Below are 13,831 nucleotides of genomic sequence, written 5' to 3'. Positions count from 1 at the left end.
TGGCTATTGTGAAAAGTGCTGCGATTAACATAGGGGTGCATATGTCTTTTTGAATCTGAGAAGTTGTATTCTTTGGGTAAATTACAAGGAGTGGGATTCCAGGGTCAAATGATATATCTATTTTTAGTTTTTTGAGGAACCTCCATATTGCTTTCCACATAGTTGAACTAGCTTACATTCCCACCAGCAGTGTAGGAGGGTTCCCCTTTCTCTGCATCCTTGCCAGCATTTGTTGTTCTTAGTCTTTTCAATACTGGCCATCCTAACTGGTATGAGGTGATATCTCATTGTGGTTTTAATTTGCATTTCCCTGATGATTAGTGATGTGGCGCATCTTTTCATGTGCCTGTTGGCCATCTGAATTTCTATTTTGGAGAAGTGTCTGTTCAGATCATCTGCCCATTTTTTAATAGGGTTATTTGCTTTTTGGGTGTTGAGGCATGTGAGTTCTTTATATATTTTGGGTGTTAACCCCTTATCTGATATGTCATTTATGAATATATTCTCCCATACTGTAGGATGCCTTTTTGTTCTACTTATGGTGCCCTTTGCTGTACAGAAGCTTTTTAGTTTTATGTAGTCACATTTGTTCATTTTTGCTTTTGTTTTCCTTGCCCAAGTTGATATATTCATGAAAAAGTTGCTCATGTTTATAGTCAAGAGATTTTTGCCTATGTTTTCTTCTAAGAGTTTATGGTTTCATGACTTACTTTCAGGTCTTTGATCCATTTCGAGTTTACTTTTGTGCATGGAGTTAGGCAGCAATCCAGTCTCATTCTCTTACACGTAGCTGTCCAGTTTTGCCAACACTAATTGTTGAAGAGGCTGTCATTTCTCTATTGTATGTCCATGGCTCCTTTATCATATATTAATTGGCCATATATGTGTGGGTTTATATCTGGACTCTCTTTTCTATTCCATTGATCATTAGGTGTGTTCTTGTGCCAGTACCAAATTGTCTTGATTACTGTGGCTTTGTACTAGAGCTTGAAGTTGGGGAGCATAATCCCCCCAGCTTTATTCTTCTTTCTCAGGGTTATTTTGACTATTTGGGGTCTTCTGTGGTTCCATATGAATTTTAGAACTATTTGTTCCAGTTCGTTGAAGAATGCTTTCAGTATTTTGATAGGGATTGCATCGAATCTGTAGATTGCTTTAGGCAGGATGGCCATTTTGACAATATCAATTCATCCTACCCATGAGCATGGAATGTATTTCCATTTATTGGTGTCTAATTTCTCTCAAGAGTGTCTCATAGTTTTCAGCGTATAGGTCTTTCACTTCGTTGGTTAGGTTTATTCCTAGTTATTTATTCTTTTTGATGCAATTGTGAATGGAATCATTTTCCTGATTTCTCTTTCTGCTAGTTGATCATTAGTATATAGGAATGCAACAGATTTCTGTGTATTAATTTTGTATCCTGCAGCTTTGCTGAATTCAGATATCAGTTCTAGTAGTTTTGGAGTGGATTCTATAGGGTTTATGTACAATATCATGTCATCTGCAAACAGTGACAATTTAACTTGTTCCTTGTGGATCTGGATCACTTTTATTTCTTTGTGTTGTCTGATTGTGGTGGCTAGGACCTCCAGTACTATGCTGAATAAAAGTGGGGAGAGTGGGCATCCTTGTCTTGTTCCCAATATTAAAGGAAAAACTTTCAGCTTTTCACTGTTCAGTATGATGTTGGCTGTGGGTCTGTCATATATGGTCCTTATTATGTTGAAGTACTTGCTCTCTATACCCATTTTGTTGAGAGTTTTTATCGTGAACGGATGTTGAAATAATAGTTTTAGAACTAAAGGAGCACTGGATATTCTTCTGTAGCCTCCTTGTTTTATAAGTGAGAAACAAATGCCTGGAATATAGCATGTGTAAAATGGGACCCATAGGGAGTAAATGACCTGTTCCTAGCCCTCCATGAGGTAGTGACACTTGACCTCTGTTGCTTCAGTAAAAGAACCAGAATATTAACAGGGATGGTTTCACTTACTCATTGAACAAATGAACAAGTCATTTATTGGCTATTTAAGGTGCAGCATGTCCTGAGGTAGGCAGGTCACTCAGGTCATGAGTGATTTGTGTATGAATAACTGGACATCCTGTGATAATGTGACTACTTGCTCTTTTTTCATCACCGGAAGGAAAACGATTGCTTTCGCTGTCCTGGAGACTGGCAATATGATGTGTGGAGTGAGAAACAGACCTCTCTGGGCTCAGTATGGACTGAACTTTTTTTGTATGTGTTTTTTTTCCAGCTGGAAGAGGAGAGATCTGTGCTCAATAATCAGTTGTTAGAAATGAAAAAGAGGTAGGCTTTCTTTTTGTTTATTGGTGTGTGTGTGTATGTATGTGTGTGTGTGTGTGTGTGTGTGTGTGTGTGTGTGTGTAATAAGGAAAATGTTAGAACATGACGTGACTTACAAAAAACATGAACTTCTTATCTTCAGAAAAATGCATTGTGATAATCTGGTACTCATAATTGGTAATTTATGAAAATTCATTTGTAAAAGTTTCAGTATTTCTAAAACAAAGAATAGTTTATTATTTAAGCTATGTTCAGTTGCATTTATGCAGAAGTATTCTAAACTCAGATTGGGTCATACTGCTAATACTTCCTAGCTTCAGTAACTGAAAATACTGCAATTTTACATGCAGTAATTGATCTACATAGAAATAATACTGATTTCATTATATGAAATTTTTAATTTTTCAACAATAATGGGTAACATGATTTTAAATGCTTCTATTTTCTAAAAAAAGAGCTGTTATTTGTTATTCTTTCATGATAATCAAATGATACTCAAATGAAGCCTCACAGTCCTTTTGAGTAAGGATAAACAGGCCCACAGAAATAATCATTTAGAAGCCTGTTGCTCGTACATCCTGACAGTCTCTGCTCTTTTAAAATGTGCAGTTTGTGTTTACAGGAATTCTGTGCTTTTTACTGCATGCCAAGCAAGTTTAGTGTGTGCTGTTGCTGAGAACCACAACCTGTGTAGTACTTTCCTTCAGGGCACAGGATAGGTGTGCATTACAACAGTGGCATGCTTTTTTCTTACTAAAAACAAAAGTAAAACCAAAAATAAACCTTTAAGACTAGCATAACCAGGAATTCCTCCATGCTCTGCAGAGTATTTTATTCTTGTCAGGGCAGAGGAAGCGTCCCTAACTACTGACATGTGTTCTACCCTTGCAGTGTCCCCTCCCTTCTGCCAGCATGGCAACTGCTTAGGAATTAGAGGCGTTATTTAGCCTACAAAGATATTTGGGGTTCCAAAAACTACAGTCTAAAAGACAGTAGACCTCAGTCTAGAGATCTTTCCTCCTCCTTTTTAAAATTAATAAGTACTTAGATTTTTAAAATTTTATACCAAAAAACATATATGTTTCATCACTGCCCCACCCCTGGTATTCTTCAAATGACCATGAGGTATGGTGACTGGTCTGCAAGCCTTCACCTAGCTCCTGTGTACAGGCACAGCTTTGCCCATGTGAGCCTCAGGATGTTTAATTTTACATAAATAGGACTTGCTCCCTTTAAAAAGGGCCTCGTGTACAGTTACCAAAGATCTGTGAAAGGGATTGTTCCTGTGGCTTCTGGCAAGGGAACATACAAAAATGGGCTGGTGTAAGTACAACATCCCTTGCATTTATTTAACACCTCATAATTCACATATTTATCTAAACTTAAAACAACCCAGTGAAATATATGGCGGGGTGTGCATTTAAAAGTGATAAAACTAAAGCCCATAATGTATTCAGCTTGACCGAGATCTCAGGTGCAGGTATGAGCCCAGGTCCTAGAGTTTTATGCTGGTTCTTTTCTCACTGTACCTTTACTTACTTACTGTTTAAATTTTTTTTTTTTAAGAAAAATGCTATGCTTTGTTAGTCCTTACCATTTAACTGATTATGTGCCTTTCAAAATATGATTAGACTGCAGCTGAAAAAGGTGGAGTGCATTTGGGTACCTGTCAAATCATCCCTTCACCATCTTTGCTCCCATTTTTGAGTCCTGGATATGTTTAAGAGAATGTCTCTTGAAAATTATTCTTTCTGTCAGTAAATGTAGATAAAGATGATAATTTTTTCTGATAGTGAATAATTTAAAAATGTAGTTTCTCATAATTGGAACTGTGGGGTTTTTTTTGTCAAATTAATCCTCATGGAAAGTTACGTCTATTCTAAAAATCTGAATGCAAATGTATTTTAGCTAATTAATTTGGGCCTTTAATGCCTTCTAAAAGTCATTTTGGTAAAGGATTTATATGTAGGTCTATGAGTATTAACAGTTAAGTTAATCTAGCATAGATATTAAAAAGAAGTTGATATGCTTTTAATTTAAATGTCTGACAAGTCCTTAAGTCATAAAGATATTTGAAATGTAGTTGTTCATGCAAGAGCTGAGATCTTAATTGATGGTCTAATTTAGAAGCAGTAAATGAACATACATAATCATAATAGTGTATAGTTGCTGTGCAGAGTTTCTCCTGACTGTAGGATGAAACTACTTATCATGAAGAAATTAGTAGCTTCCTTCTGTATTTGCTATGGTTTTTTTTGGTATGTAGCCATCTAATTCTAAGCAATATGTAGTAAAGCCTTTTCTCTTTGCTTAAAAATACAGTCATTTCTTTGGAAACCAATCTCCAAGTTAAGCAAACCTCTTTCAAAACAGGTTCCAAGATGTCTAATAGATAAAGCAGAGCCAACCTTGAATGGCTCTAATTGTCAGAAGGAGAGAAGAGTGTTCCTCTGACCCTAAAGCCTACAGCAGATTTGGGAACTTGCTTAGCTTCTCTGCCTTCTCTAGGCTTTTTGATGTCAAAGAAGGGACTCCAGAGCCAAAATCTCAGATGTGTACTTTTAGGACTCAGAATTTCTTGTGTTTAGTGTTAATGCAAGATAAATGGTCAGGAATGGAGACCACTGACCATACCTCTACAAATTCTGAAGAGGTCAGGTGCTATTTCCGCTCATTAACCTCACTGTGGGTTGCTAACTGTCTGACTGTCTCAGAGCTTGTGCAGCTTATCAACGCTCATTTCACCCCTCTCTTTTCCCTTTCCGACTCTTGCTTCCTTTGCTATATCTGTGTGTCTTTAATGGTAAGACTAAAGAAAGTCTATCCACGTTATAATAAATAAATTTCATATATTTTTAGTAAACCAAATTGTTGTATATATTTTTTGGCTGCCTTTGTCCCTCTGTGTCTTGCTTTTGTTTTGTAAAATATTCTCAGCAATACACACACACACACACACTCAGCTTTTTTATACCTATGTACAGTAAAGACACTTCAGTGCAAATTTTGCTCTCCTTACCGTATTTGCATTTTTCTTCATGTTTCTAATATTTGGTTCTTGTTATCTTGAATTTTTAAAGCTTGCCCAGTAACACTTTAAGGTATTTGCTTCATTACTAGAGTTTACTTCTTATGTAAGTAGTAAGGAAAGAATCTGGGTAATATGTTACCTTGGGAGAAAGATTTCTGGCTCTGGTAGCCCTTCTTTCATATTATGTTTATCTTCCCTTCTTAGTATTTTTAGTAACACCAAGTCATTTTAGCCAGCATGGCTTAAATATAGCATGGGCCCTCCTGTCAGTGTGGTTTGTGACTCACATGTCAGTAATGTTGGCATAAATGGTTTAATTCAGCCCCATCTTGGTTTGTACAATGGGATTAGGGTTTAGAAATAGCCTAAGAAGCCAGTAGTGAAGATCTGTTATAAAGAGGAGTTGTCAAAGTCTATTTGTCCTGTCATTCGGTATATAAATCACAAGTCAGATCCCTTTCTTAACCACACATCTCTGATAACTTGTACAAGAAATTTTCTTCCTAGAAAGCAGCTTCACTGAGAGGTTGTGTGTATGTAATAAGCAAAGATGCCTGTGCATTTTTTCTTCTGCCAGCTGAGGGAATCCTCCTCCCTCCCTGACACCCACAACCTGGGAGGTCTTGATTATAGAAGAATCTGAATCTGTTCGGTAATGCCCAAATCTTGGTATTTTTGAGTAAAAATATTTAAAATTACAATTTTCAAATTTGAGTTAGATTTAAAACAAGTCAAGCTCTTGAAGTAGCTTTTACAATAGAATAAACTACCAAATAAGTTTAATAGAAACTTCACAGAGCCCAGGATTTACTGAGTCTTTGGATAACCTCACATACTTGCTTTTCAGGTGGAAGAAGTAAGTGCCTGTACATTCCTTGATTAAAATCTTTGTTTTGTTTTAATTTAAACAAGTTCCTATTTCCTACAAAGGTGTCACTCACTAAGTAATATAACAGCACCAATGCCCACCCCCTTCCAGTGTACATATAATGCTTGGGTTGAATTCAGAAATTTCTGTAAGTCTCAGATTCTTTTTTTTACTACTTATCATTCTGGAGTGTAAGTGTAAGCCACACAATGAGATAAATACAACACTTATATTTTCATCTTTGTATAGAATTTCAATTTACCATAAATCACAAGAATTTTGTAATTCGTGTGCCGGATATCTTGGGTCTCACTAACCAGACATACATTTTGCCATTTCTAACCTGGGCCTCAGTTTCCAATTCTTCAGTCGGTTCTAAAATAGACTGAACCATTACCTGCCCTGCATCCTCGCAGTTCCTTCTAATAGAAGGGGAGTAGTTTGGCTTGCTGTTTAAGTTAGGAGCCCTCTCTGGTGACTGTGTACATTAGTACAGTGCTGCAGGTGTGCAGCCTGAGGTCCTGCTAGAATACTTTTCTCCAGTTTTGTTTTTCCCAAAATATTTTTGTGACACAAGGCCTTTTTCCTCTTGTTTCACACTGCATGTAATTATTAAAACCTTTTTATTTAAAAATTTTAGATTTACAGAAGTTGTGAGGGTAGTACAGAGAGTTTCCACATCCCCTTCACCCCACTCCCCTGATGTGAGCAGCTTACACTCCCTGGCACGTTTATCTCAACCAGGAAAGTAACCTAGGTACAGTACTCTCAGCTGGACTCTGGCCGTCATCCGGATGTCCCCTGCGCTCTCATTAGCGGCTTTTTTCTCTTCCAGGATCTAGCCTAGGAAGCCATGTTGCCTTAAATCTCATGTCTGATTAGTCTCCCCCAGTCTGTGACATTTCCTCAGTCTCTCCTTGTCTTTCGTTATCTTGGCACTTTTGAAAGCATGTAATTTTTACAACAAAAACATAAACACACACAAGTGGGTACCTAGTAGCCTGCCCTTTGGGTCATATGGATCGTCTCTTGCCCTCCTTCCCTGCCGTTACCTTCCTAGTCTTTTTCTAGTCCCTGACTCCAAGGTCAGTGTCCCCCTTCCTCTGCTGATAACCTACTGCTGAGTCAGGCTGAGAACATGAGTGCCCTGATGTTCTCCCTCCAGGCCCCCCATGCTTTAACTCTACACCTGAAAATCCATTTAAACATTTCTGTGCTCACCTTTATGTATCACCTTTAATTTCTATGAGCAATTTAGTCTCCTCTTCAGATTCTAAGGATAAAAAGTAATAATTCTTCAGTTTGAATAGTAGTAATAATCTTTGTTACCATCTTGGCCCATAAGATCTCAAAAACACATTCTTGGAACTTGCTAAAAGTTGCTGAAATTAGTGAGAACCAATCGATACTTCCAGCATAAAACTGCTCTGCATGACATCCATATTATAATCGCTTTGCATGTGTGTATTTCAATTGTTATTGCTTGGTAATAACTTATTCAAGAATTAACAGAATTCATCTGGGGAGGGGGTGGTTAGATTTTTAAAAGAATTCTTTGGGGGTGCAACCATCTTGTTATATTTAATTCTACGCCTTCCAAAGTTATTAACTTGTTTCTTTACATTCAAATGGACACAATGACATGCAGATTCTGGCATGTCTCTGCATAGGTAGACTTGTTCTCCCCTCACAGTGAGTAAAATTTCAAGTAAAATTTTGCAAGCATAATAGCCTTAACCCCTATAAAACTTCAATGTGATGCGTTTTTTCTTTAGATTAACTAAATTGCGTGTTTGTTCTAGGACAGGTGTGCACTGACCACTCTCTTGGTTGATTTCTGGAATTTTTAACTCTTTGGTCTTTTAGAGAATCCAAATTAATAAAAGACACAGATGAAGAAAAAGCTTCCTTGCAGAAATCCATCAGTATTACTAGTGCCTTACTCACAGAAAAGGATGCAGAACTGGAAAAACTGAGAAATGAGGTAGAGTACCATCTAAGGTGAACCTTCTTGCTGCCTCTTTTTGTCCAAACTCCAAACCTCAGCTAAATTGCTGTGTTTCAGGTCACAGTGCTCAGGGGAGAGAACGCCTCTGCCAAGTCCTTGCATTCTGTTGTTCAGTCTCTAGAGTCTGATAAGGTGAAGCTTGAGCTCAAGGTAAAGAACTTGGAGCTTCAACTCAAAGAAAACAAGAGGCAGCTCAGCAGCTCCTCAGGTAAAATGGTGACTGCATGGCGCTTCCTTCCCACCCAGCTGCATCCTGCGGAGGAGCTGGGTCTAGTAGTGATGCTCTTGGAAGGGAAGGCACTGCTGCACTGTCCTTGACTTGACCCTTGTTCTTGGCTTTCCCTCCATCTGCTCATATGAGGGCTAGACAGGACCCAGGTCCCACACACTGGGACCTCTCTGGCATCCCCACTCCTGGGCCTCCCTGTGGTCTGCAGTGCTGGCTGCAGGTAGTGGCTGCCAACCTTAGCAACTGTGGGTTCTGTGAGTGCACTGCAGGCAGGAGAACAGAGGCAGCCCATGTGAGAGGACAACAGCCTGTTGCTTTAAGTTCAAGTAGATGCAACAGGCACCTCCCCCTGCAGCTGGCCAGCCTAGAGAACACCAAGGGAAGGGCCCATGTGTTTGCAGATCCCCAGGCACCCAGAGGGGACAAGCACTCATGCACGTGTTCAGAGGCGCATCTGGGAATTCCACATGAAAATGGGTTTCTGACACTGGCCCTTTAATTGTAATAACAAGAAAAAGAGATCGCAATTTGTAAAAACCCCCCACCACTTTCTTTTTTTTTTTTTAACATAAGGTAATACTGATACTCAGGCAGAAGAAGATGAAAGAGCCCAGGAGAGTCAGGTAAAATCCTTCCCTTTGCTTTGCTTACTTGCTATTTTTAAAAATCATTTAATCTTTTAAATAGGATATATATATAATTAGACTATATATATAGTTTAAACATTAAACAATATTAAAAAAACATTTGAAGAAAAGTTTCCTTCCAAACCCCACCTCTCTTCTGCTCAGTTCCCAGCCCTCCAAACAGGCAATGTCTGTTATTAGTGTCTTTTATCTTTTCAAAGATTTTGAAAAATGAATACATAAGCCAAGACTAATAGTCTTTCTCCTCTCCTTTTTTACATAAGCTGGTCTGCACTTACCTTTTTAATAGCTGCATCATATTCCAATATATGATGTACCATGATCTAATCAGTTCCCTGTCAGCTGACCTGTCCATTTGGGATGTGTCTGATCTTCAATTGTATTACAAGCAACACTGTAATGAATTATCTTGGACATCTGTCATTTTGCATATAATAATAGTATTTATTTAGGATAAATTCCTAGAAATAGAATTGCTGTGTGAAAAGATTCCTTGCTCATCTTTACCTTAAAAAGACAGAGTTCTTAAAAACTGTTTCCTAGAGCCAAAATTATCAAAGCAGCCTCATTTTTTAAAATGGGATTATATGGAAGCAAACTATTCTATATTTGGAAATGTACATAAGCAAAAAATATCTATCTTCAATTTTAATAATATGTTTTTAATACATTTATCCTGCTCAAAATTCAAAGGTACAAAATCCATCTTTCATTAAAAAGAAGAAGAAAAACTCAGTTTGTGATTTGTTTTTTATCTGATGTCTCTTTGAAAGGCATGGAAGAATTCAACAAACATACTAACTTGCCCTGGATAGCACTGTCTGTTTAGTTCGTATGTCCAATTAGCATAAACTTAATTAACAATGTTTTCTCTCCCCCTTCCCTTTCCGCTTCCATTTGTTTCATCTGCCGCTGCCAACACTTTTCTTCCAATCAGCAAATGGTTTGTGTTATGTTTCCTAATTTGCAAGCACATGCGTGTGTGTGAGTGTGTGTGTGGTTTCCCACTAAAATCCATTTTGTAGCTTTTCTTCTTCCTGAAATGGAGCTTCTGACAGGATATAGTCTTAGAAAATGCAGTTTGAGATGCAGATTTAGTGGGTCTCCCTTCAGTGTTGAAAGGATATTCTGCAGAGAATCACAAAGCTAGTGATTGCTAGCTTTGCTTCATAACTTGCCCTAGCAGGAGAAAAAGGCCAAATTATTTCTTTAAAAAGTGAATTATATATGTATGTATATTATCTGTATGCACACAGATACTTTGTAATATTGTAAAGTGGAATTTTTTCCATGGGTATTTTGAGAAATAAAACCTTCTTATTTGATGAAGGAGAAGAAACAGTTTGTTTTTAAATTAAAGTGCCCTTGATGTGAAAGGAAATGTCAGGCCAAGAGGCTTTCCCCTGGATGGTGATCTTGTTACCAGGTGTGTCTTGGCACAGCTGCTCTTACTACATGTGGCCAAAGTGGCTCCTCAGTTGAAAGGGAGCTTGAACCATCTCTTGAAATCTCCTCCCTTGTTCTCTGAAGACACATTTACTTGCCATCCCACCATGACCAATTAAATGTTAAATGGCGGTCTGAGAATCTCCATGAACATTTTATCTACAGAATGTAAAAGTCCTGTGTTAGTTTTACAGTTTAATGGAACTGGTTATACTTTTTGTAAAATTTTGTGTATGTACGTTTGTCTGTATAAAACATGGGTTCAGTTATGGCCACTATTGGCCCCTGTGACATCCAGCACACTCTGCAGCCATAGCATGAGAGTATATACTTCCATTTCTTGATACACCAGTGCACCTGTTTTAGATATCTTACATATGTTTCTTTTTTTTTTTTCCTGAACAAATCAGATTGATTTCCTAAATTCAGTAATAGTGGACCTTCAGAGGAAGAATGAAGACCTCAAGATGAAAGTGGAGATGATGTCAGAAGCAGCCTTTAATGGGAATGGTGATGACCTAAACAATTATGACAGGTATTTCATACTAAGCAGTACTAATTGGAACCTTAGTTCTGTCTAAATAAGTGTGTTTTTAAAGTTAAGTTCTCCAGTGCATTGGAGAAACATAGTTGCTTTGTGGTTATTTGGCCATAAGTCAATTTCAATAAATATGGCAAGACAGTGTACTATAAATGGTCTGACATGAGAATTTTAAATGTGGATTGTAGTACTTACACATGAGGCTCCCAGCCTTGGCCATAGTTAGTTCTTATTTTATATTCTTTACAAGTGATATTGTCTCTTGAATTTCTTCTGATAGAGATGAGTTTCTGATTATACATGTTGACCTTTGTAGTGATGACCAGGAAAAACAGTCCAAGAAGAAACCTCGCCTCTTCTGTGACATATGTGACTGCTTTGATCTCCACGACACAGAGGATTGTCCTACCCAGGCACAGATGTCTGATGACCCCCCCCATTCCACACATCACGGCAGTCGGAGTGAGGAACGCCCATACTGTGAAATCTGTGAGATGTTTGGGCACTGGGCCACCAACTGCAATGACGATGAGACCTTCTGATTAAGCTTCAACTTGAGAGCTAGGCCTTCTCAGACGCACTAGCATTTGGGCAGCTGAGCACCAGCATTGTGTGTGTGGACTTCAGGAGAACTCACCTTATTTTTGACCCCCCGTCAACAAATCCAAGAAAATACTTTGATCTTCAACAATTTGTCCTTTCAGTCTCCCCTTACAAGTTAGAATAATAAACACTGAGTAGGTGAGTTTTCACCTCTAACTTAGTCTTCTTGATTTTTAAAAGTTTTAATAAGACATTGCACCAGATGCCATTACATTTACTGTCCCTAGGGAAACCTCCTAGAACATCTTTACCCTTAAAATACCTTATTTAAGTAACTTTAAATTATGCTGTTACTTTTCATAATATTTGCACTAAAATATTTCCAAGCTGCATTTGTATATTTAGATGTTTTTGGTTAAGCTTTGACACTGGAATGAGTAGAAAAATGTGCCATTTTACATTTTCATCTACTCCTTTAAAGTATTTTATTCTTAAAGAAATATCTGAGCTCTTTGCACTACCTGATGTCAGTAGTGCCTTTATTTCAGGCTTGATGATACTTGGGTGTGATTATAAAATCATGAAACAGGTAAAGGGATAGGGAAGCCCCCAAACTGCTGTGGGGACATTTTATAATCTATATGCTGCACCCACTTACTCTACTGTGGTGTTTTGTTTATTGGTTTTGCATAATTTCAGCTTCTATATATTATATGTATATATTTTTAAGAAATCTCTATTTTGGGAAAAAACATACACAGTGTGTCTTTCTTTTCATATTTTTTACCTTAAAATGTTGATCAGCACCTAGCAGAAGTAGGCCAGAAGTAGTATCACGTGGCTTTGCAACTATTTTTTCTTTTTGTTTTTATTTCATTTCTTTATCAGATATAATATAGGGGAAAATTTTCTCCAAAAATCTTTTTCCTTCTACAACAGATATCCCCAGCAGTCAATTAATTAATCAGCCAGTATAAAACACCTATATTAACCAATCTGCAACCTTTACAAGTTTTTTTTACTGTGTTTTTAGATGAATGTATGATAAGAAATCCAACATTAATAGTTTTGGATTTTCTTATCACAAAAATAAAATGAAGGACCTCAACCACCGAAAGTTTATCAATCAGCTCAAATCTCTATCTTCATTTGAATGTCTTCTAGAATGTATAAAAAGTAGTAAATATCTTCCAAGCTACATGTGAATAAGAACTTCTATAACTGTATATATGCCTTTGATGTATTTTCCCCTCAAGATTATCAACTGTGTGTTTGGCAAGTGAAAAATATATCTGTAATTGAAATTTTTGGTTATAAACCTATAATAATAGGAATTGTTTCACAAACAATATGCAAAGCAGTATTAAAACTTGAGCAAACAGATGTTTGGTATCTACTTTAATAAATGGTTATTGTTTTTCGCCAGTGGTAGTAAACTGATGTTATTCTCAGGTTTCTTTCTAATGGTGGTTTCTCTTCAAATGAGCAAGCTCTGTAGATCCACATAGCAACTTCTATTTCAGTCTCGTTGATAAACAGCTTTTAAGAAATTGGTATATTCTATACCTCAAAGTGTTCTATGACCCATTTAGCATAAAATAAATACCCAAGGCTGCTACGCCTTACTATATCACACCATATTATCTGACCAAACTATAAGTGGCACCATGTAGTACCAACTATATATTAATCCATGAAGTTTTGGAAAGAAACGCTGTGTAAGTTGCTGTGATATTACCAAATGATTACTGAACTAAACATTTTTTTTATCAGCACAAACTCCCCCCCAAGTAGATATTTCCAAAACAGAGTTAGTAGTTGAACTTTTACCTCAGTAATACCCTGGCAGTAGTCCTTGTCTTCAGTACTTAATATAAGGAATTAAAAGACTCAAATTATGAACAAAGTTTATTGTGATCATTTTGCATTATATGTGTATATACAAATCATTAAGTTGTACACCTAAAACTAATACAATGTACATGTCAATTATATATCAATAAAAAAAACAATACTAAACAAGTCTGTAATATTTACAGAGCAACTACAGCAATACAGCAATGTCTCCAAACACTGGGTCTCTATACAAGTAAAACACCTCTGCTGAACGTCTTCTAGCATCCTGACCCTGTTTGAGGAGGGCAGTTCATCATGCTGGGCTTGCTCATTTACACTCATGCATGAGATTTCACTGGCATTTCACCTCTTAA

The 13,831-nt window shown here is 37.2% G+C and overlaps 1 protein-coding gene across 12 annotated transcripts in view; it reads left to right on the top strand.

Annotated features, from left to right (window-relative positions):
- CLIP1 (CAP-Gly domain containing linker protein 1) overlaps nt 1-13,635 on the top strand; it is a 124,956-nt gene extending 111,321 nt beyond the window's left edge. For all 12 annotated transcript variants that reach the window (XM_057492507.1, XM_057492508.1, XM_057492506.1 and 9 more), the window contains 6 exons: nt 2,259-2,311; nt 8,074-8,191; nt 8,273-8,423; nt 9,018-9,067; nt 10,948-11,072; nt 11,395-13,635. In XM_057492507.1, the coding sequence (XP_057348490.1) occupies nt 2,259-2,311; nt 8,074-8,191; nt 8,273-8,423; nt 9,018-9,067; nt 10,948-11,072; nt 11,395-11,620 (723 nt within the window). In that variant the 3' untranslated portion in view covers nt 11,621-13,635. The remainder of the gene's footprint in view (nt 1-2,258; nt 2,312-8,073; nt 8,192-8,272; nt 8,424-9,017; nt 9,068-10,947; nt 11,073-11,394) is intronic.
- The last annotated feature ends 196 nt before the right edge of the window (nt 13,636-13,831 follow it).

Source organism: Manis pentadactyla, chromosome 14, assembly GCF_030020395.1.
Source record: "Manis pentadactyla isolate mManPen7 chromosome 14, mManPen7.hap1, whole genome shotgun sequence".
Classification (NCBI taxonomy): Eukaryota; Metazoa; Chordata; class Mammalia; order Pholidota; family Manidae; genus Manis; species Manis pentadactyla.
Note: the sequence above shows the minus strand (reverse complement) of the source record. Positions and strands in the feature narration are given on the sequence as shown.